General features: G+C 49.5%; 1 protein-coding gene across 4 annotated transcripts in view; it reads right to left on the reverse strand.

Moving 5' to 3' along the window:
• The window catches only part of RCOR2 (REST corepressor 2), a 112,732-nt gene that overhangs the window by 57,109 nt on the left and 30,807 nt on the right, over positions 1-24,816 (reverse strand). For all 4 annotated transcript variants that reach the window (XM_063944919.1, XM_063944920.1, XM_063944921.1 and 1 more), the window contains exon 3: positions 15,396-15,452. In XM_063944919.1, the coding sequence (XP_063800989.1) occupies positions 15,396-15,452 (57 nt within the window). The remainder of the gene's footprint in view (positions 1-15,395; positions 15,453-24,816) is intronic.

The following is a 24,816-nucleotide window of genomic DNA, read 5'->3' on the forward strand; positions in this document are numbered from 1 at the left end:
TCCTTGTGGAGTGGGCCTTTACAGATTTAGGCTGTGGCAGGCCTGCCACAGAATGTGCAAGTTGGATTGTGCTACAGATCCAACGAGCAATCGTCTGCTTAGACGCAGGAGCACCCATCTTGTTGGGTGCATACAATATAAACAACGAGTCAGATTTTCTGACTCCAGCTGTCCTTGCAATATATATTTTTAATGCTCTGACAACGTCCAGTAACTTGGAGTCCTCCAAGTCACTTGTAGCCGCAGGCACTACAATAGGCTGGTTCAGATGAAATGCTGACACCACCTTAGGGAGAAAATGCGGACGAGTCCGCAGTTCTGCCCTGTCCGAATGGAAAATCAGATATGGGCTTTTGTAAGATAAAGCTGCCAATTCTGATACTCTCCTGGCAGAAGCCAGGGCTAGAAGCATGGTCACTTTCCAAGTGAGATATTTCAAATCCACCTTTTTTAGTGGTTCAAACCAATGAGATTTTAGAAAGTCCAAAACCACATTGAGATCCCACGGTGCCACTGGAGGCACCACAGGAGGCTGTATATGCAGCACTCCCTTAACAAAGGTCTGGACTTCAGGGACTGAAGCCAATTCTTTTTGAAAGAAAATCGACAGGGCCGAAATTTGAACCTTAATAGATCCCAATTTGAGACCCATAGACAATCCTGATTGCAGGAAATGTAGGAATCGACCCAGTTGAAATTCCTCCGTCGGAGCATTCCGATCTTCGCACCACGCAACATATTTTCGCCAAATTCGGTGATAATGTTGCACGGTTACTTCCTTCCTTGCTTTAATCAAAGTAGGAATGACTTCTTCCGGCATGCCTTTTTCCTTTAGGATCCGGCGTTCAACCGCCATGCCGTCAAACGCAGCCGCGGTAAGTCTTGAAACAGACAGGGACCCTGCTGAAGCAAGTCCCTCCTTAGAGGTAGAGGCCACGGATCTTCCGTGATCATCTCTTGAAGTTCCGGGTACCAAGTCCTTCTTGGCCAATCCGGAACCACTAGTATCGTTCTTACGCCTCTTTGCCGTATAATTCTCAATACTTTTGGTATGAGAGGCAGAGGAGGAAACACATACACCGACTGGTACACCCAAGGCGTTACCAGCGCGTCCACAGCTATTGCCTGCGGATCTCTTGACCTGGCGCAATACCTGTCCAGTTTTTTGTTGAGGCGAGACGCCATCATGTCCACCATTGGTCTTTCCCAACGGGTTACCAGCATGTGGAAGACTTCTGGATGAAGTCCCCACTCTCCCGGGTGAAGATCGTGTCTGCTGAGGAAGTCTGCTTCCCAGTTGTCCACTCCCGGGATGAACACTGCTGACAGTGCTATCACATGATTCTCTGCCCAGCGAAGAATCCTTGCAGCTTCTGCCATTGCACTCCTGCTTCTTGTGCCGCCCTGTCTGTTCACATGGGCGACTGCCGTGATGTTGTCCGACTGGATCAACACCGGTTTTCCCTGAAGCAGAGGTTCTGCCTGGCTTAGAGCATTGTATATTGCTCTTAGTTCCAGAATGTTTATGTGAAGAGACGTTTCCAGACTCGTCCATACTCCCTGGAAGTTTCTTCCTTGTGTGACTGCTCCCCAGCCTCTCAGGCTGGCGTCCGTGGTCACCAGGATCCAATCCTGTATGCCGAATCTGCGGCCCTCCAATAGATGAGGACTCTGCAACCACCACAGAAGAGACACCCTTGTCCTTGGAGACAGGGTTATCCGTAGGTGCATCTGAAGATGCGACCCTGACCATTTGTCCAACAGATCCCTTTGGAAAATTCTTGCGTGGAATCTGCCGAATGGAATTGCTTCGTAAGAAGCCACCATTTTTCCCAGGACTCTTGTGCATTGATGTACAGACACCTTTCCTGGTTTTAGGAGGTTCCTGACAAGCTCGGATAACTCCTTGGCTTTTTCCTCCGGGAGAAAAACCTTTTTCTGAACCGTGTCCAGAATCATCCCTAGGAACAGCAGCCGAGTTGTCGGCATTAACTGGGATTTTGGAATATTCAGAATCCACCCGTGCTGTTTTAGCACTTCTTGAGACAGTGCTAATCCCATCTCTAGCTGTTCTATGGACCTTGCCCTTATTAGGAGATCGTCCAAGTATGGGATAATTAATATGCCTTTTCTTCGAAGAAGAATCATCATCTCGGCCATTACCTTTGTAAAGATCCGAGGTGCCGTGGACAATCCGAACGGCCGCGTCTGAAACTGATAGTGACAGTTTTGTACAACGAACCTGAGGTACCCCTGGTGTGAGGGGTAAATTGGAACGTGGAGATACGCATCCTTGATGTCCAAGGATACCATAAAGTCCCCCTCTTCCAGGTTCGCTATCACTGCTCTGAGTGACTCCATCTTGAACTTGAACTTCTTTATGTACAGGTTCAAGGACTTCAGATTTAGAATAGGCCTTACCGAGCCATCCGGCTTCGGTACCACAAAAAGAGTGGAATAATACCCCTTCCCTTGTTGTAGAAGAGGTACCTTGACTATCACCTGCTGAGAGTACAGCTTGTGAATGGCTTCCAAAACCGTCTCCCTTTCGGAGGGGGACGTTGGTAAAGCAGACTTCAGGAAACGGCGAGGTGGATCTGTCTCTAATTCCAACCTGTACCCTTGAGATATTATCTGCAGGATCCAGGGATCTACCTGCGAGTGAGCCCACTGCGCGCTGTAATTTTTGAGACGACCGCCCACCGTCCCCGAGTCCGCTTGAGAAGCCCCAGCGTCATGCTGAGGCTTTTGTAGAAGCCGGGGAGGGCTTCTGTTCCTGGGAAGGAGCTGCGTGTTGCTGTCTCTTCCCTCGACCTCTGCCTCGTGGCAGATATGAATAGCCCTTTGCTCTCTTATTTTTAAAGGAACGAAAGGGCTGCGGTTGAAAAGTCGGTGCCTTTTTATGTTGGGGAGTGACTTGAGGTAGAAAGGTGGATTTCCCGGCTGTAGCCGTGGCCACCAAATCTGATAGACCGACTCCAAATAACTCCTCCCCTTTATACGGCAAAACTTCCATATGCCGTTTTGAATCCGCATCCACTGTCGCGTCCATAAAGCTCTTCTGGCCGAAATGGACATAGCACTTACCCGTGATGCCAGTGTGCAGATATCCCTCTGTGCATCACGCATATAAAGAAATGCATCCTTTATTTGTTCTAACGACAGTAAAATATTGTCCCTGTCCAGGGTATCAATATTTTCAATCAGGGACTCTGACCAAACTACCCCAGCACTGCACATCTAGGCAGTCGCTACAGCTGGTCGTAGTATAACACCTGCATGTGTGTATATACTTTTTTGGATATTTTCCATCCTCCTATCTGATGGATCTTTAAGTGCGGCCGTCTCAGGAGAGGGTAACGCCACTTGTTTAGATAAGCGTGTTAGCGCCTTGTCCACCCTAGGAGGTGTTTCCCAGCGCTCCCTAACCTCTGGCGGGAAAGGGTATAATGCCAATAATTTCTTTGAAATTATCAGCTTTTTATCAGGGGCAACCCACGCTTCATTACACACGTCATTTAATTCTTCTGATTCAGGAAAAACTATAGGTAGTTTTTTCACACCCCACATAATACCCTGTTTAGTGGTACCTGTAGTATCAGCTAAATGTAACGCCTCCTTCATTGCCAAAATCATATAACGTGTGGCCCTACTGGAAAATACGGTTGATTCGTCACCGTCACCACTGGAGTCAGTGCCTGTGTCTGGGTCTGTGTCGACCGACTGAGGCAAAGGGCGTTTCACAGCCCCTGACGGTGTTTGAGTCGCCTGGACAGGCACTAATTGATTGTCCGGCCGCCTCATGTCGTCAAACGACTGCTTTAGCGTGTTGACACTATCCCGTAGTTCCATAAATAAAGGCATCCATTCTGGTGTCGACTCCCTAGGGGGTGACATCCTCATATTTGGCAATTGCTCCGCCTCCACACCAATATCGTCCTCATACATGTCGACACACACGTACAGACACACAGCAGACACACAGGGAATGCTCCTAACGAAGACAGGACCCACTAGCCCTTTGGGGAGACAGAGGGAGAGTTTGCCAGCACACACCAAAAGCGCTATATATATATCAGGGATAGCCTTATAATAAGTGCTCCCTAATAGCTGCTTTGTTATATCAAAATATCGCCATAAATTTGCCCCCCCCTCTCTGTTTTACCCTGTTTCTGTAGTGCAGTGCAGGGGAGAGACTTGGGAGCCGTCCTGACCAGCGGAGCTGTGAGAGGAAATGGCGCCGTGTGCTGAGGAGATAGGCCCCGCCCCTTTTCCGGCGGGCTCGTCTCCCGCTATTTAGTGAATCCAGGCAGGGGTTAAATATCTCCATATAGCCTCTGGGGGCTATATGTGAGGTATTTTTAGCCTTTATATAGGTTACATTTGCCTCCCAGGGCGCCCCCCCCCAGCGCCCTGCACCCTCAGTGACTGCGTGTGAAGTGTGCTGAGAGGAAAATGGCGCACAGCTGCAGTGCTGTGCGCTACCTTTAGAAGACTGCAGGAGTCTTCAGCCGCCGATTCTGGACCTCTTCTGACTTCAGCATCTGCAAGGGGGCCGGCGGCGCGGCTCCGGTGACCATCCAGGCTGTACCTGTGATCGTCCCTCTGGAGCTGATGTCCAGTAGCCAAGAAGCCAATCCATCCTGCACGCAGGTGAGTTGACTCCTTCTCCCCTCAGTCCCTCGCTGCAGTGATCCTGTTGCCAGCAGGAATCACTGTAAAATAAAAAACCTAGCTAAACTTTTTCTAAGCAGCTCTTTAGGAGAGCCACCTAGATTGCACCCTTCTCGGCCGGGCACAAAAATCTAACTGGAGTCTGGAGGAGGGTCATAGGGGGAGGAGCCAGTGCACACCACCTGATCTGGAAAAGCTTTACTTTTTGTGCCCTGTCTCCTGCGGAGCCGCTATTCCCCATGGTCCTTTCAGGAACCCCAGCATCCACTAGGACGATAGAGAAATAGTAGATGACAGAGAGGCAAAACAGAGGATAGCGTGGTCAGAAAGGAGGGGGGGAGGGAAAAGAAACCGGGAGGGGGGGAGGGTAGGTGGTCGTCCGGCGGTAGAGGCCAGGACCGGTGGTGCTGACAGGGGGAAGGGGTGCTAGGTGTCGGGAGGGCACCTAGGTCAGCAAGAGGGCTCGAAGCCCTAAGGGGGCGCAGCCTGGTGTCCAGACGATGCATCACTAACCGCTTAGCAATGACCAAGAGGCAGGTCCCCCCTGGAAGGACCTTCAAGGAAAGGCTGGAGAGAAGACAGGAGTGAAGAACGGGTGGAGCGCCAGCTCCAGAGAGATATTGAAGAAGAGGAGAGAGAAGAAGGAGCAGGAGAAAGAAGAAAAAGGAAAATGAAAACAAGAAACAGAGTATCACACCGTATCAAGAGGTAACATCATAACAGTTGAGAACCGACTAAGGGATCGGGGAGTGAGAACATGGGAGATCTAAAGGTAAACAGCTCCCCAGGTAGGGAGTACGACCATGAAGGCAGACACAAACATAGGCAAGGTATATCAACTCAGAGAGCTACAAGTCCATCAGGGAACTGGTGGAGGAGCCTGAGAGGCCGAAGATGCTGGAACCGTGAACCACTCCGAGCTGGGGGGCGGAGGCGGGTTTTGCTGCGTCCGGGGAGGCAGAGAGGATGTAGAGGGGTCCCGTTCGTTGGTGTGGATACCCAGCTTGGAGAGCAGCGATTGAGCCTTGGATGGGTTTCTGGCTGTTAGTAGCTTTCCCTGATGCCAAACCAGGATACGGAACGGGAAACCCCAGCGGTACTTGACATTGTGCTGGGAGAGCAGGGAAGTAATGGGCTTAAAGTCTCTACGTTTGGCCAGGGTGAGGGGGGATAAGTCCTGGAAGATCTGCAGGGAGACATTTTGGAAGGACACAGACCCCAGTCGCCGTGCTTCTCTCATAACGGACTCTTTCGCGGTGAAGTAGTGCATTCGGAGAATGACGTCTCTAGGCTGGGAAGAGTCTTGGGAGCGGGGCCGGAGGGCTCGGTGTGCTCAGTCCAGGAGAAGGTGGTCTTCGGGGGTATCAGGTGACAGGAAGGTGAAGAGGCGTTTAAGGTAAAGTTCAAGGTGGGCCGCTTCAACGTCTTCAGGAATACCCCGAATCCTGAGATTATTTCTCCTCGCCCTATTATCCTGGTCCTCATGCTCCTCCCGCAATTGGGCAATATCTTGGCGGAGTTGATGGAAGTCGGTCTCAACCGTTTGCTGGAACGTCACCACCTCTTCCACTCGTCGCTCGAGTTGATCTGTTCTGGAGCCAATTTCGGAGATATCAGACTTCAGGGAGTGGAGAGCCTGAACAGAGGTCTTGACATCCCGCACCTCTTTGAGGAGGGAGAGGAAGTCCCTGCGGGTAAGGGGTGTGAGATCGTCGTCATCGGGGTCGGGGGGACCCTGGGGGTGTTCAGGAGCATCGGGCCCATTCTTGGCGGGGGTGCCCTTTTTAGTAAGGAATGGTGTGAGGTCAGAGCCCTGTGATTTTTTGCCACCTCTGGGCATCTTGTACGGTTGAGAAGGAGGGTAGACGGCATGAAGGGGGGTAGAGAAGGCGCTCCAGCAGTAAGGCTCAGGCCCAGGGGGGGTAAGGCGGGGGTATTAGAGAGATATCATGGCGCGGCCAGCAAGGCAGCGCGGGTGGGACAGGACCGAGGAGTTCCGGCAGTTAGAAAGGCCCACATGGTCCCGGAGGGGAGACCGCCAATTAGAGATCGCAGAAGATGGGCTGGTGCAATCCGTATGTTTGCCCGTGTGCAAGGTCTGCGAGGGTGAGGCCCGGACACGGACCAGCCAGTGACCGGGATGATGCCAAACTTCGGTAAACAAACAGGGATGACAGGCCCCAGCAGTGGAAGATGTCGTCACAGGCGCCGGGAGAAGCAGGGGCCCGCAGGGGCGGCAGAAGCATGGAGGGCCAGAGGTCAGATGAGATGCGGGCTCCGAAGGGCCTCAGGAGGGAGGCCAGTGCAGGGGGCCCAAGGTCAGGTAAGGTGCGGGCTTCGGGGGGCCACTGCGGGGGGCTCTCAGTGCGGGGTCCTGGGTCGCCGGGTTGCCGAGGAGACTCAGGCCGCCGGGGGGACGGGGACAGCAGCGCTCCGAGGGCTCACAGAGAAGGGCCAGGGAAGGGGTACAGAGGGGCACAGGCAGGCTGGCGCAGCCCGCAGAGATCCACAGCAGTGCGGGTGCTTGGCCGTCCACAGCTCTCCCCCCAGCCGCACGGCACCCCCGGCTCTCACCTCCGATCGTGCGGCGTCGGGTCCCGGCTTCCGGAAGCGAAGGAGGACGGAGACCTGGGGCACTGTAGATGCCGCACTCCGAGCGGGTGAAGATGCAGGGGAGGTCCGGGGCAGCCCGGAGGAGCCGGACAGGAGACGGGGATCCGGCCGGCGAGGCACGGACCGCCACACTGGAACCGGAAGCAGCAGCCACGTCCCGGCGTCCGTCGGTATGAGAGGCCCCGGCTTCACCGTGACCCGCAGGCCGCAACCCGCACAGACACAGGAGGTGTCTGCCGGCTCCGCGGACCACACAGGTCAGGCCAGGGGGACCCCAGCAGGAAGGATGGTGGGTCGTGAGGGGCCGTAGGGGTGCAGGAAGGGCAGGAATTTAAGGGCCGGGCAGGAGCTCCAGCTCCACACGTCCTGCTGGCTCAGAAGCCAGGCCACGCCCCTTGGTTATGCATTTCTATGGATTTTATTATTGAATTACCATTATCCAAAAGTTTCAATATCACATAAGTAGTGGATGACAGGTTCAGCAAGACGGCCCACTGTGTTTTCTTGCCAGGCCCTCCCACAGCCAGAATCAGTTTGTTCAACACATCCTTCGACTGCTTGGGATACCATCCAATATTGTATCCAATAAGGGACTCAATAGAGACATCATTTCTGGAAGTTATTTTGTAATGCAAGTTTTTCTACTGCACATCATCCCCAAACCATTGGTCAGACTGAAATGGTCAATCTGTAGCATAATACCTCAGATGTTACATATCCCATTCACATAACTTGGGTGAGTCACATCCACTTGCTTAGAACAAAGGTCCACATTCTGCATCAGGTATTTCTCCTTTTTCTCCTGTGTGTATAGCCAACATCATAAATCCATCGCTCTTTCAGGGATGCCACAGCCTGCGATTTCAGACTTTAGTAGTGTGTTGAATAGATTACATAAATTAAAAATTAAAAGGGTGTTCAGGTGGCTTTCTACAAGGCAGGGATGCTAGCCATTCTTTTTGACAGTAACAAGTGAATGTGTACATTTAAAGTTGGTGACAGACTCTGGCTATTTATTCGCAATATCAGACTAAAACAGGCAACTGCTGATTGTCAAGAGAATTAATGCTGTACTGTATGTTACCAACTGGATTTGCCCATAGCCTTCAGAATCTACAGAACTATACCTGCCCTCTTTTCCTGTAGATTCCCTAATAGAAATCTTCCCAAATTACCTGCAGTAGATGGTCAGTCTGAATCAGAATACAGAAAAAAAATATGTTGTATTCTACAAAAGGAACAGTCAATGTCACCATCTCATTCATAAGAATGTCCATGTGGAACAGTTCCACGGGTATTTTCCTCAAATCAGGGCACTGGGATCTGTCTCCTCAAAGGGAGGGGGGGTAATATTAGAAGGCAGAAAAGCCCCCCCAAAAAACCAAAACACACATTAGCGGCTCTTGTTCCTAGAATATAAGAATAATAGGATTTTAATACCTACCGGAAAATCCTTTTCTCGTAGTCCATAAGGGATATTGGGGACAGATTTAGTACGATGGGTATAGACGGGTCCAAAGGAGCCAGTGCACTTTAAATTTCTTCAACTGGGTGTGCTGGCTCCTCCCCTCTATGCCTCCTCCTACAGGTCAGTTATAGGTAAAACAGTGCCCGAAGGAGAAAGGACATACAGTACTTGAGAGACGGAACATAACAACAATAAGTGTGGCGAGATTTACACACCAGCATATAAAATAATCTGGCCAGCAACAGAAAACAGCAACAGCTGAACTGTAACACATAACCTGCAGAAAGTCATCGCACAGAGGCAGGCGCCCCAATATCCCTTATGGACTAAGAGAAAAGGATTTACCGGTAGGTATTTAAAATCCTATTTTCTCTAGCATCCATAAGGGATATTGGGGACAGATTTAGTACAATGGGGATGTCGCAAAGCTTCTAGAACGGGCGGGAATGTGCGGAGACTGCTGTAGCACCCCCTGCTTAAACGGAGTATCCTCTTTGGCCAGGGCATCAAATTTGTAGAATTTCACAAAAGTGTTCTTCCCCGACCAGGTAGCAACTTGGCATAGTTGCAAGGCCGAGATTCCACAGGCAGCCACCCAGGAAGAGCCCACTGACCTTGTAGAGTGGGCCTTCAGAGACTGAGGAACAGGTAAGGCTGCCGACACATAGGCCTGTTGGATAGTAAGCCTAATCCAACGAGCAATGGGTCTGCTTTGAAGCAGGACAACCCTTTTTCTGCGCATCATAAAGCACGAATAAGGAATCAGTCTTTCTGACCAGAGTTGTGCGCCTGACATAGATCTTCAAAGCACGCACAACATCCAAAGACTCTGGAGGAGCCGAAGCGACAGAACAGGACGGAACCACAATAGGTTGATTCAGGTGGAATGCGGAGACAACCTTCGGCAGGAACTGCTGTCTAGTCCGGAGCTCCGCTCTGTCCTCGTAAAAGACCAAGTAGGGACTTTTATACGATAAGGCCCCAAATTCAGAGACGCATCTAGCAGAAGCCAGGGCCAACAACATCACAGTCTTCCATGTGAGGTACTTGTCTTCTACCGTCATCAGAGGCTCAAACCAGGAGGACTGAAGAAATTTCAACACTACATCCAAAGCCCAGGGTGCCGTAGGTGGCACAAAGGGAGATTGTATGTGGAGTACCCCTTGTAAGAAGGTCTGAACTTCTGGCAACATAGCCAATTTCTTCTGAAAGAAAATTGAGAGAGCTGAAATCTGGACCTTAACAGGGCCCAGATGTAAGCACTTATCCACACCAGCCTGTAGGAAACGTCCCAAGTGAAACTCTGCAGGTGGATACGTGCGTTCCTCGCACCAAGAGACATATCTCCTCCAGAAATGATGATAGTGTTGACGTCACAGGTTCTCTGGCTTGCACCATAGTGGCAATGACTTTTTTGGAAAGCCCTTTGTGAGCTAGGATGTTCCGCTCAACTTCCATGCCATCAAACGAAGCCGCCGTAAGTCCGGCTAGATGAACGGTCCTTGCTGAAGAAGATCCTTTCTTAGCGGCAGAGGCCAAGGGTCTTCTATGGACATGTCCAGAAGAGTTGCGTACTACGCCATTCGGGGTCAATCTGGCGCAATCAGGATTGCTTGTACTCTGTGATATCTGATCAGCTGGAGCACCCTTGGGATCACTGGAATCGGAGGAAATAGGTATACCAGCCGGTAAGGCCAAGGAGACGCCAGCGCATCCACTGCACTTGCCTGAGGGCCTCTGATTCGCAAGCAGTAGCAGCAAAGCTTCTTGTTGAGGCGAGACGCCATCATGTCGAACTGCGGGTATCCCCACCTGTCAACAATCTGTTGAAACACCCGAGGATGTAATCCCCACTCCTCCGGGTGGAGGTCGTGGAGACTCAGGAAGTCCGCTTCTCAGTTGTCCACTCCTGGAATAAAAATTGCAGACAGCGCTCTTGCATTTCTTTCCACCCAGAGAAGTATTTCGACACTTCTCGCATGCAGGCCTTGCTTTTTGTCCGTCCCAGTCGACTGATGTATGCCACTGCCGTGGCGTTGTCCGACTGAACCTGGATCGCCTGATCCTTGAGTAGAGAGGAGGCCTGAATCAGAGGATTGTAGATAGCCCAAAAGTTCCAGAATGCTGATCGGAAGTAGGGCCTCTTGGGCAGACCACCTGCCCTGGAACTGCACCCCCTGGGTCACAGCTCCCCATCCTCTCAGGCTCGCATCCGTTGTGAGGAAGATCCAATCCTGAATCCCGAAACGTCGACCTTCCAGCAGTCTGGAAGACTGTAGCCACCACAGGAGTGAAATCCTGGCCTGTGGTGACAGCTGAATCATCCGGTGCATCTGAAGATGTGAACCAGACCACTTGTTCAGGAAGTCCAATTGGAAGGGTGTGGCATGGAACCTTCCGAACTGTAACGCATCGTACGAGGCCACCATTTTTCCCAACAATTTTATGCAAAGATGAATGGAAACTCGAGCAGGTCGGAGAACCACGCGAACAGTCTATTGAAGTGTTCTCACCTTGTCCTCTGGGAGGAACACTCTCTGAGCTACCGTATCCAGTATCATACCCAGAAACAGGAGCCGTTGACACAGTTCCAGATGAGACTTCTGTAGATTGAGGATCCACCCGTGGTAAGACAGAAGTTGGATAGTGCGATCTACAAGGAGCAGTAGAAGCTCCCTGGAACTTGCTTTTATCTGGAGATCGTACAGGTAAGGGACAATGTTGACCCCCTGGACTTTGAGCTGGAACATAATTTCCGCCATCACCTTCGTGAACACCCTCAGAGCTGTAGACAGGCCGAAGGGCAACGCCTGAAACTGGCAGTGATCGTTCAGTAGGACGAACCGCAAATAGGCCTGATAAGGAGGCCAAATTGGGATATGCAGGTGGGCGTCCTTGATATCCAGGGACACAAGGAATTCCTGTTATTACAGGCCCGCAATCACCGCTCTCAAAGATTCAATTTTGAATTTGAAAACCTTCAGGTAAGGATTCAAGCACTTCAGATTCAAAATGGGTCTCACAGACCCGTCTGGTTTTGGCACTACGAACAGACTGGAGTAGTAAACTTGTCCCTGCTGTAGCAGGGGTACTGGAACAACAACCCGGGACTGGACCAACTGGTCGATGGCCAGTAGTAGTGTAACACGCATATTTTCCAAAACTGGCAAACCTGATTAGAAAAATCGTTGGGGAGGAGCACCGTCGAACTCCAGCTTGTAACCCTGAGAGATAAGGTCCCTTACCCAGGCATCTTGGCAGGAACAGTCCCAGATGTGGCTGTAGTGATGTAACCGAGTTCCCACCACGAGATCCCCTCGGGGTGGGTGAGCACCGCCATGCTAAAGTCTTTGTGGAAACTGAACTGGTGCTCTGTTCCTGGGAGCCAGCAATGGGTGGGTTTCTTAGGCTTACCTCTGGAGCCTCTAGCTGCATTGGAGGCCCTAGATCGATATCTGGAGGACCAAAAGGACCGAGTGGACGGTCCCGGGTAGGTACGCCTAGCAGGCAGAGCCCCTGAGGGAGTCACACGGATTTCCCAGCAATAGCTTTGGAGATCCATGCATCCAATTCACCTCCGAAGAGCCATTCACCTCTGAAGGGAAGAGATTCCACATTACGTTTGGAATCAGCGAATGCAATCCACCGACGCAACCATATGGCTCTGCGTGCAGGCACAGCCATAGCAATGGTCCTAGCATTTATATTGCCAATCTCTTTAAGGGAGTCACAGAGGACTCTTGCTGTGTCCTGAATGTGTTTTAGGAAAGTTACAGTAGTAACCAAGATCATATCACCTGAAAGAAGCTCTTGAATCTGAGTAGCCCATGTATGAATGGCATGAGTCATCCAGCAACCAGCAATGACCGGCCTTTCAGCTACACTTGCAGCAGTGTAGATAGATTTTATAGTGGTTGCTATTTTCCTATCCCCCGGATCCTTTACCGTAAAAGAGCCCGGAGCAGGGAGCACCGCCTTTTTAGAAAGGGGAGAGACAGATGTCTACTGTTAGAGATTCTTGCCAAAATTTCCTGCCTTCAGGGGCAAATGGGAAGGTATTTAAAAACCTTTTTGACACCTGATATTTTTTGTCTGGATTTTTCCAGTCTAATTTAAATAAATCATCCAATTCTTTGGAATCAGGAAAGGTGACTGTCAGTTTGTCTTGTGGGAGGAAAAATTACTGATGATTAGTAGCATCCTCCAAAGGGAGCTTTAACACATCCCATATAGCCAATATGAGAGGTTCGATACCCTGTGTAGAGGTGGAATCCCCACTAATGGGATCCCCATCATCCCCACCCACCTGTACATCAACATCAGAATCTGATAAGATTGCAGGTGAAGCACTTTTTTGTGCACCTGTACTAAACAGCGGGGGATGTGAAGCATCAGCCTTGGCAGTTAGGCTAGCCACTGCTTGTTGCAGTTCTTGTGTTTTATTGGCATTGAGCGGAGATGACATAGCAGACATCATGGTTTTTATAGTCCCCAGCCAGGAAGGCTCTGGTCTCTCCCCCATGTTGTTATCAGCATTTTGTGATGACTGACTACACTGCTCACAGGATATGGAACCCGATGAACTAGGGGAGAATCTGGCATTACATACATTGCATGACTGCTGTTTCACCATAATGAAAGACAGAAACTATACACATACAACACAGACTGAATACAATACAAGCCTGGACTATTGCATGTGAGAGGAGACACAGGAGAGAGGACACCAACGCACCAAATGCTGTACAGCCCCAGTGAGACTGTCAGCGTTTTATGTATTAACATATAACAGTGATACTGCTGTACAGAGAATTCCCCAGAGGAATGTAAACTGTGCACTAATAGCGGCTCTCCACCTCTACACCCGGTACCAGTGATACTGTGACCGTTTTGAGGAGCTGCATTAGGCTACTGCTGCTTGCTTATGCAGAGGAAGGCGCCAAAATGCCGCTGAGCCCGCTCTGATGTAGCTCCGCCCCCCACTATGGCGCCGGAGCTACTAATAAGTTTTATACTGGCAATGTCTCCACAGGCTGTGTAGCCTCACATAAATGCTTGGTACAACAAACCTCCAGCCAGTCTCACGCAAGGACACCCGCGGGTCCCCCCAAGGAGGGACCCGTACGCCTCACCCACACTTCTGTCACACAATGACCCTGGGGGAGGGGGGGGGGGGGGGGGGTTGGCGGTCTGTACTCACGACAATCACCATCAGGCTCTGTTAGGGGTGTGCGGCAAGCTGCGGCTGCGACAGCTAAGGCGCAGTGCCCCGCTGAACAAACAGCCCCTCAGGACGGTGATCCTGCAGTGGAGAAGCGGCTCTGCACCTCATGAGGCCGGTAACCGTCTTCCCCCCTAACTCTCACGGCGCAGGTATGCTGTTGCCTAAACAGCATACCGAAATAAGTAAAAGTTTAAATGAAATTGAAAAAAAAAAACTCTGGAGCTTGCAGAGTGTCCATGCTCTCCTGAGGGCACTTTTTTCTAAACTGCCTGTGGGAGGGGGCACAGAGGGGAGGAGCCAGCACACCCAGTTGAAGAAATTTAAAGTGCACTGGCTCCTTTGGACCAGTCTATACCCATTGAACTAAATCTGGCCTCAATATCCCTTATGGATGCTAGAGAAAAGTATATACATGAAACTAGCTAAACAGCCATGCTGCAGTTGAAAATTCAGTAAGATATATTTTATTAAAACAGACACTAATTGTACCACATAAAAAATATAGATCTATAAATCACAGCACAAAATATTAAATATTCCCAGGTGTGTTACTTATATTCCATGTCAGTATGTGGTACTGTTAGTGCCTGACTTTATAAAATATTTCTTAGTAAAATGTCATCTTGCTCCACGACTGTTTAGTCACTTTCATGTGCATACTTTTTATTATACAAATACTAGGAACAAGTGCAGCCCTATTTATCAATTGTTTTCATTTCTTTTACATCCTCCTTGTGGCTGCTGCAGCGCACAGTAGCTTTACATTTTCCATATATTAGTCATAGAGGCATCTCTTTATTCTGCACTTGAGTTTTTCCTATTACTCCATTGCTCATTCGTGATGAGCTGCCGCTTTGACACGAGTCCGGTAGGTTGCCTAGTGACCGGGATGCTCTTATTTTAGTGTTCATTTGATGGGCCACTAAAGCTGGGTACACACTAGACGATACGCTCTATGAGCGATATCGTCTAGTGTTTTCCCTACCCTCCTGGACGGCCGGTATAGTGCGTACACACTGAGCAATATCGCTAACAATATTGTTCATTTAGTCACCTGGCCGCTGGCCCTAACATGCAGGTTTGGCCTGAACGTACAGACAACAACAATAATATCGTTAACGACCCACGGGAGTGCGCCTAGTTAACAATATAGTGCGTACACACTAACCAATATTACAAGCAATATCACTCAGAAGGAGGAAAATAAGAGATATCGTTCAAAATATTGCGCAATGTGTACCCGGCATAAGCCTAAAGAATGTAAAAGTTACTTTAGATTAAAAAAAAAAAAAGAGTTAAAAATAATATTCATAAAAATATGCATTTATTAGTAGACCATTTACATAAGCCAACGTCTGTTTTAGATATAGAGGGCTTACAAGGCTTAAAAAAAAATAAAAAAACCACACCAAATACCTTGTTTACACTCTGGAATCTGAGCCTGGTAATCAGTCCCCACTCGGATCATGCTGTCTAGGAAACAAAATAATAAATAAAAAAAGAGGGAGAAAAAACCCAAACAAATTAAAACAAACAAGACCATTAATTAATTTTACGATTAGCAGAAAGGTATGATAAGGATCACTAGGAAACTTGAACAACTACAAATCATGATAAAAACAACAGTGGCAGGGGCTCTAGACTGCACACTATAGCTGCTTATAATGAAAGGTGCCACCCTGCTGAGATCTATAGTACTATGCATAAAAGAGAGGGATGCAGGTGCACTAAGCGAACATTGCTACTCAAAATTGAAACATTTATTACAATTAAATTTCATATAAGAGGCAGTTAGCATAAATTTGGCCAAAGATATGGACTTGCCAACCATCGTCAAGGTCACCTCATTGTCGAGCAAGTCCCTAATCCTCTATGGTTCACGATCACCTCTTTGTCAAGGAAGTCCCTAACTCTCTGGGGTTCTTGTTGGGCACAGGGCACCCCCAAACCAGTACAGAAAAAGTATCAGGTGTGTGAAAGCAGCTACAGTACTCAGTGTTACAAGCAGTGGTCGAAGTGGGGCGGTATACGGCGGTATGGTATACCGCCACTTCTTCCACTGACCCGGAAATGAAAGTGCAGCATGAGGCGAGGGAAGTGGCCATCCTGCTGCACATGTTGCTCCCGTCCCTGCTCGGCGGCCGTGTAGAGCGCTGTACTAGCTCACAGCCGCTCACCGCTGCCAGCCGACCACCGCCAGCTACTCGCCGCTCACCACCACCAGCCGCAACAAATGAGTCAGGTAATGTTCCCCTGCTGTCACCCTCTCTCCCTGTTGCTACTGTCCCTGTCCCTACTGTCAATCTCTCTCCCCCTGTCGTCACAATTTCAGCTCATTCAGTGTGCTACAATGTGAATTTCGGCTCATTCAGTGTGCTACAATGTGAATTTTTGCTCATTCAGTGTGCTACAATGTGAATTTTTGCTAAAATGTGAATTTCGGCTCGTACCGTGTGCTACAATGTGAAAGGGGCACCAGTACTAGATAGTATAAGGGGTTCTACTACACTGGACACACACCCTATTGGGTGACCACGCCCCCTTTACCGGAGCGCATAATTGCGTCCTTGACTTTTGCATACCCCCACTTCAAAATTTCCACTTCGACCACTGGTTACAAGAGTAAAAAAGGTGTGAAAAAATAGGATTTTGGTACTTACAAGGTAAATCCTTTTCTTTGAATCCGTAGGGGGCACTGGAGTACTCTTGGGATATGGACGGCTTCCGCAGGAACAGGGCACTGAATATTTAAATTAAGAACACTCCACCCCTCCATATCCCAGAGTACCTCCGTGTTTTTTACTGAGCCGAACAGGAGCTATAGAGAGGTTGACAATGGAGAATTACATATAACATAACGGACAACAATAAAGTTGACACATAACGTTACTGACAACTAAACAGTTGACCCCATAACCGATAGAACTTGATAATTTGAACCAGTCGGTGAGAGTGTGTTACCATAAGATCCCCTGAACTTACCACAAACCAGGTAAAACTGCTCTGGGTGGGCGTCCAGTGCCCCCTATGGATTCAAAGAAAAGGATTTACCTGGTAAGTACCAAAATCCAATTTTCTTTTTCATCCACTAGGGGTCACTGGAGTACTCTTGGGACGTACCAAAGCTTCCCTCGTGGGCGGGAGAGCTGTTTGGCACCTGTAACACTAGGCGGCCAAAGCTAGATGCTGATGCGCAAACGTATCAAACTTGTAAAAGCGCACAAACGTGTGCACTGAAGACCATGTAGCCGCACGGCAAAGCTGCGTCGTAGAAGCTCCACAACCAGCTGCCCATGAAGTTCCCACAGAACGTGTGGAATGAGCGGTTACTGATGTAGGCGGCTGTAACCTAGCATGAAGGTAAGCCTGACGTATGGTCAGTTTTATCCATCTGGATAAGGTCTGCTTAGAAGCTGGCCAACCCATCTTGGCAGCATCATAGAGAACAAACAACGTATCCGTCTTACGAACTGTAGACGTTCGGGATACATAAACGTGTAGTGCTGGTACCACATCTAAAGTTCCAGAATCTCCTGTTAACACAGGAACTACTATTGGTTGATTGATGTGAAAAGATGACACTACCTTTGGTAAGAAAGCGGGATTCGTCCGAAGTTCCGCTCTGTCATCATGAAATAACAAATACGGTGGCTTGCATGACAAGGCACCCAAATCTGAAACACGCCTTGCCGAAGCTAAGGCTAGGAGAAAAATAGTTTTCCAAGTGAGAAACTTAATATCCACTTGTTGTAAGGATTCAAAATATGAAGACTGTAAGAAATCTAAAACCAGATTCAAGTCCCATGGCGCTGTAGGTGGAATGAATGGAGGCTGTACTCTGAGGACACCTTGCAGAAAAGTGTGTACCGACGGCAATAGAGCCAATCGTCTTTGAAAGTAAATTGACAAAGCAGATACCTGCACCTTTAGTGTAGATAAACGCAGTCCTCCATCTAACCCCATCTGTAGAAATAACAAAAGACGGGATAACTTGAAAGATGATGTCGGAAACTTCCGAGCTTCACACCAACCTATATAGGCACGCCAAATTCTGTAATAATGAGCTGCTGTAACCGGCTTCCTAGCTCGTAACATGGTTGGTATAACCGATTCAGGAATGCCCTCTCTTCTTAAGAGGGCGGTCTCAACAGCCACCCCGTCAAACGCAGCCGCGCTAAATCGGGGTAAAGGAACGGACCCTGCTGTAACAGGTCCGGACGTAGTGGGAGCGGCCAAGGATCGTCTGCCAGTAGTCCGCGGAGATCCGAGAACCAAGCTCTCCGAGGCCAATGAGGCGCCACTAGTATGACTATGACTGACTCTTTGGATCCGTTTTAGCAACAGAGGGAGCAGCGGAAACGGTGGAAACAGATACACGAGGCTGTACGGCCACGCGATTGTGAGAGCATCCACCGCCACTGCCTTTGGATCTCTCATTCTGGACACATACTGGGGCGTTTGGTGATTGTGGCGAGATGCCATCAGGTCCACTTGAGGGTAACCCCACCCCTGGACCAACATGTGGATTTAATGCCCATTCTCCTGGATGAAAATTCCGACGGCTGAGATAATCCGCCTCCCAGTTGTCCACTCCCGGAATGAACACTGCCGACAATATCACTTGGTGATGTTCGGCCCAATTGAGGATTCGAGCTACTTCCCGCATTGCCATGCGGCTTCTCGTTCCTCCTTGTTTGTTAATGTACGCGACTGAACAGTTTGAGACCGAAGCATGTGTACTGCTTGTCGCAATGCATTGTAAATTGCCCGGAGTTCCAGGACATTTATAGACAGCAATCTTTCGTGATCCGCCCAGAGACCCTGGAGCTGACAATTTTGAACTACAGCTCCCCAACCTCTGAGACTCGCGTCCATCGTTAGAATTATCCAATTCCAGGAGCCGAACCGTTTCCCTGCGGTTAGATTGTGTACTTTGAGCCACCAGAGTAGAGATACCCATGCCCGTGGAGACAACCTCACACTGTGGTGAATCTGCAGATGCGAGCCCGACCACTGAGCGAGCACATCCAGTTGAAATGGACGTGAGTGAAATTTTCCGAACTGAAGCGTTTCGAAAGCCGCCACCATTGTGCCTAAGAGGCGAATGCACAAATGTACAGAGACTGTGCGTGGCTTGAGCACTAATTGTACCAGATGACGAATAATCTGTACTCTCTGTTCTGGTAGGTAAATTCTTTGATTTACCGTATGGAGAATCATACCTAGGAATTGAAGTCGTTGAGACGGAATTAGATGTGATTTCTTGAAATTGACAATCCAACCATGGTGAACCAGTACATTGTACGTTATCAACGCATGTTGGAGGAGCATCTGTTGAGACGAAGCTTTGATGAGTAGATCGTCTAAGTACGGAACTATTGTCACTCCCAGGGATCTGAGATGAGCTATCATCACAGACATCACTTTTGTGAATACCCGAGGCGCTGACGAGAGGCCAAACGGTAGAGCCTGAAACTGGTAATGGTTCTGCCGTATTGCAAAACGCAAGAACCTCTGATGAGGTGGCCAAATCGGAATGTGTAAGTACGCATCCTTGAGATCTAGCGCAGTCATGAATTCCTGTGGCTCTAAACCTGCAATTACTGACCGCAAAGATTCCATCTTGAATCTGTAGTAAGTGACATACTGATTGAGACCCTTTAAGTTCAATATTGGCCTGACGGAGCCACCCGGCTTCGGTACCACAAACAGACTGGAATAATAACCCGGACCTTGTTGTTGTACCGGGACCTGAATCAAAACTGCTGAATCCAGCAGGGACTGAATGGCAATTTGCAGAACCGCCCTCTTGTCGTCCGAGAGGCAGTCCTGTCTTGAAAAACCGCATTGGCGGAAGACAGTCGAACTCTATTTTGTAACCTTTTAACACTAAATTGCGGATCCACCCATCTGTGGATGTCTGGAACCACGCCAAATGGAACGTCTGAAGGCGTGCTCCCACAATTGGAGATCCGAGATGGGCTGGGAGCCCGTCATGCCACTGGCTTGTCGGTGACCTTAGCGTCCCGACGACTGGCGTTGGTTTGTTGGAAACCCCGACCTCGTCTACCAGGCGTGGCTGTTCCTCTGCCACGCCCGCGAAAGGGCTGAGTTCTAAAGGATTTGAACGCAGGTCCAGAGCATCTCCGTCTTGGTACCGTTGGAGGCAATGGTAAGAAAACAGACTTTCCACCCGTGGTCTCAGAAATCCATTTGTCCAATTCAGGACCAAACAACTTCTCGCCACCGTAAGGCAACGCCTCTATACCTCTTTTGACCTCTGCCTCCGCTTGCCAAGAACGCAGCCAGAGTGCTCGTCGTACTGTTACCAGTGACGATGAAATGCGAGAAGTGAGCTGACAGACGTCAGTAGAAGCTGTACATAGATACTCCGCAGCCTCACAGATTTGATCAGCCAGAAGTATAAGGTGATCGTCATGTAGGGCAGTCTTGAGTTCTGTTATCCATACTATGAGCGCCTTAGTGACCCAAATGCCAACCAACCCAGGTCTCAGCAGCACTCCTGCTGCTATATACATGGACTTTAGCATAGCTTCTATTTTTTTAGTTTTTATTTTGCGGCCTGAATGGTCTTTAAGCGTAGTAGCAGTTGGCACTGGTATGGTTAATTTCTTTGTAAGTTTTGACACAGACAAATCAACCATTGGCGGATTCTCCCATGTACATGTCACAGAGTCTGGAAACGGGTAACTAGACTTAAATCTGCGAGGTATAGAAAACCGTTTATTTGTGTTTCTACTAACATCTTATTAAGAGACTACGAAACAGGAAAACACATTGGAGATCTGTCGTTTAGTAAATACGACTTCATAATTTGTCAGAGGCTCCTCAGTTTCTGTAAACTTCAGAGACTGACGCACCGCTCTGATGAGATTATCAATGCCTGGGCTGTTAAAATCATCACTATCTGACTGCTGGTCTACTTCGCCCTCCTCACCCTCCTCCGCAGTGAGGTCTGGCATGGAATCGTCAGAATTCAACATAGCAGAAACTGGTAAATCATAAGACATATGAAATTTATCCCGTCTACCCAAAATGGATTTGGACTTTTGGCAAGGCTGAGACGCCTCCGGTAGTTCTGGCGGTCTCACCCTAGACTCAGATCTTGCCGCTTCCCTCTCTTGTCGAGAGGCGGCCAATTCTGATTGCAACCCAGCCAGTACATTGGCTAGCATCTCCCATGGAGGGTCCGGGGAAGAAACTGGCTTTAAAACCGGAGCAGAAATTGTATTCGTAGCTGAATTCACAAAAAATACTGTACATGTGGTAGATCCATCCGGTAACACACTGTTACAGACATTGCAGTGAAGCTGCTTTTTAGTTTTTGCTGGTGTCTTACTCATTATGCAGACAGACAATACAATATACAAAGACAGACAACTTGCACGACTCAGTAAAATAGTACTGAGGTGTGTGTGATATATATATCTGGCCAAGTGCAGTGCACGTGGCCAGTACTATGAAATGTGATCCCAAATTCCCACTAAAACCCCTGCGCCTCCGGTGGAGTAGAGATGTAGGACAGTAACGTTCTGGAATCACAACAGGAAGAACTGGAAGCATGGTTAAAATGGCCCCCAAGCCATGCTTACACTTATAATCACAGTACAGGTTATAATCTTTTAAAACAGATATATAACCTGGGATAGTGGTAATAAAAGCCTAATAGCCTATGCTTTTCTTACATCTATGCAGCCTAGCATACTGCTGCTGCTTCCCCCCCCCCCCCCCCCGTGCTGCTGCGTGTGCGAAAGCTCCCCCCCGTGTGCTCAGTGTACTGGAACACCAGGCGCATCTAAAAGGGACCTTGGAGCGGGGAGCGGTAGCCGGGGTACGTCCAGCGGTAGCCGGGGAACGTCCAGCGGGAGCCGGGTAGCGGGGGCGCCGGGGAACGGACAGCGGGAGCCGGGGAGCGCGCTCCATAGAGCCGCGAAGCGGCTCTATGAATGTATGAATGAAAGACCTGCGGGCGGCGCGGCTCTGCGGCGGGGCATTAAGCAGCGGCGGCGGGCGGCTTACATTGCGGCGGCCGGTGCTCTCAGAAACAGTGTCCCCACACAGCGGGGCGGCAGCGTGAGCTGACCGCCCCGTCCTCCAACATACCTGGACTCCTGTGGTGAGGCTATGACGGGGCTTCTCTGCAAGCACCGTCCAGCCTTTTCTGCAGGATGTCTGCACTTGGCTGTGAGGGTGCTCTGTAGTGAGGACCGACACGCCACAGCTGCTTGTAGCAGCTTCCACTATCCCGGACCCTCGCCTTTTGGAAGGGGGGAAGGGATGTGGTAAAGTGCCAAAAAAAGAAAAATCAAAAATATAATAAAAATAATAAGAATTTACTTACCGATAATTCTATTTCTCGTAGTCCGTAGTGGATGCTGGGGACTCCGTAAGGACCATGGGGAATAGCGGCTCCGCAGGAGACTGGGCACAAAAGTAAAAGCTTTAGGACTACCTGGTGTGCACTGGCTCCTCCCCCTATGACCCTCCTCCAAGCCTCAGTTAGGATACTGTGCCCGGACGAGCGTACACAATAAGGAAGGATATTGAATCCCGGGTAAGACTCATACCAGCCACACCAATCACACCGTACAACCTGTGATCTGAACCCAGTTAACAGCATGATAACAGAGGAGCCTCTGAAAAGATGGCTCACAACAATAATAACCCGATTTTTGTAACAATAACTATGTACAAGTATTGCAGACAATCCGCACTTGGGATGGGCGCCCAGCATCCACTACGGACTACGAGAAATAGAATTATCGGTAAGTAAATTCTTATTTTCTCTAACGTCCTAAGTGGATGCTGGGGACTCCGTAAGGACCATGGGGATTATACCAAAGCTCCCAAACGGGCGGGAGAGTGCGGATGACTCTGCAGCACCGAATGAGAGAACTCAAGGTCCTCCTCAGCCAGGGTATCAAATTTGTAGAATTTAGCAAACGTGTTTGCCCCTGACCAAGTAGCTGCTCGGCAAAGTTGTAAAGCCGAGACCCCTCGGGCAGCCGCCCAAGATGAGCCCACTTTCCTCGTGGAATGGGCTTTTACAGATTTTGGCTGTGGCAGGCCTGCCACAGAATGTGCAAGCTGAATTGTACTACAAATTCAACGAGCAATAGTCTGCTTAGAAGCAGGAGCACCCAGCTTGTTGGGTGCATACAGGATAAATAGCGAGTCAGATTTTCTGACTCCAGCCGTCCTGGAAACATATTTTCAGGGCCCTGACTACGTCCAGCAACTTGGAATCCTCCAAGTCCCTAGTAGCCGCAGGCACCACAATAGGCTGGTTCAAGTGAAATGCTGAAACCACCTTAGGGAGAAATTGAGGACGAGTCCTCAATTCTGCCCTGTCCGTATGAAAAATTAGGTAAGGGCTTTTATAGGATAAAGCCGCCAATTCTGAGACACGCCTGGCTGAAGCCAGGGCTAACAGCATTACCACCTTCCATGTGAGATATTTTAAGTCCACAGTGGAAAGTGGTTCAAACCAATGTGATTTTAGGAATCCCAAAACTACATTTAGATCCCAAGGTGCCACTGGAGGCACAAAAGGAGGTTGTATATGCAGTACCCCCTTGACAAACGTCTGTACTTCAGGAACTGAAGCCAGTTCTTTTTGGAAGAAAAATCGACAGGGCCGAAATCTGAACCTTAATGGACCCTAATTTTAGGCCCATAGACAGTCCTGTTTGTAGGAAATGCAGGAAACGACCCAGTTGAAATTCCTCTGTAGGGGCCTTCCTGGCCTCGCACCACGCAACATATTTACGCCAAATACGGTGATAATGTTGTACGGTTACATCCTTCCTGGCTTTGATCAGGGTAGGGATGACTTCATCCGGAATGCCTTTTTCCTTCAGGATCCGCCGTTCAACCGCCATGCCGTCAAACGCAGCCGCGGTAAGTCTTGGAACAGACAGGGTCCCTGCTGGAGCAGGTCCTTTCTTAGAGGTAGAGGCCACGGGTCCTCTGTGAGCATCTCTTGAAGTTCCGGGTACCAAGTCCTTCTTGGCCAATCCGGAGCCACGAGTATAGTCCTTACTCCTCTCCTTCTTATGATCCTCAGTGCCTTGGGTATGAGAGGCAGAGGAGGGAACACATACACTGACTGGTACACCCATGGTGTTACCAGAGCGTCCACAGCTATTGCCTGGGGGTCCCTTGACCTGGCGCAATATCTTTTTAGTTTTTTGTTGAGGCGGGACGCCATCATGTCCACCTTTGGTTTTTCCCAACGGTTCACAATCATGTGGAAGACTTCTGGGTGAAGTCCCCACTCCCCCGGGTGGAGGTCGTGTCTGCTGAGGAAGTCTGCTTCCCAGTTGTCCACACCCGGAATGAACACTGCTGACAGTGCTATCACATGATTTTCTGCCCAGCGAAGAATCCTTGCAACTTCTGTCATTGCCCTCCTGCTTCTTGTGCCGCCCTGTCTGTTTACGTGGGCGACTGCCGTGATGTTGTCCGACTGGATCAGCACCGGCTGACCTTGAAGCAGAGGTCTTGCTAGGCTCAGAGCATTGTAGATGGCTCTTAGCTCCAGGATATTTATGTGAAGTGATGTCTCCAGGCTTGACCACAAGCCCTGGAAATTTCTTCCCTGTGTGACTGCTCCCCAGCCTCTCAGGCTTGCATCCGTGGTCACCAGGACCCAGTCCTGAATGCCGAATCTGCGGCCCTCTAGAAGATGAGCACTCTGCAACCACCACAGGAGAGACACTGCACTGACACTTGGCCTGGTTTTAGGAGGTTCCTGACTATCTCGGATAACTCCCTGGCTTTCTCCTCCGGGAGAAACACCTTTTTCTGGACTGTG

The sequence above is a fragment of the Pseudophryne corroboree genome, chromosome 11 (assembly GCF_028390025.1).
Source record: "Pseudophryne corroboree isolate aPseCor3 chromosome 11, aPseCor3.hap2, whole genome shotgun sequence".
NCBI classification, from domain to species: domain Eukaryota; kingdom Metazoa; phylum Chordata; class Amphibia; order Anura; family Myobatrachidae; genus Pseudophryne; species Pseudophryne corroboree.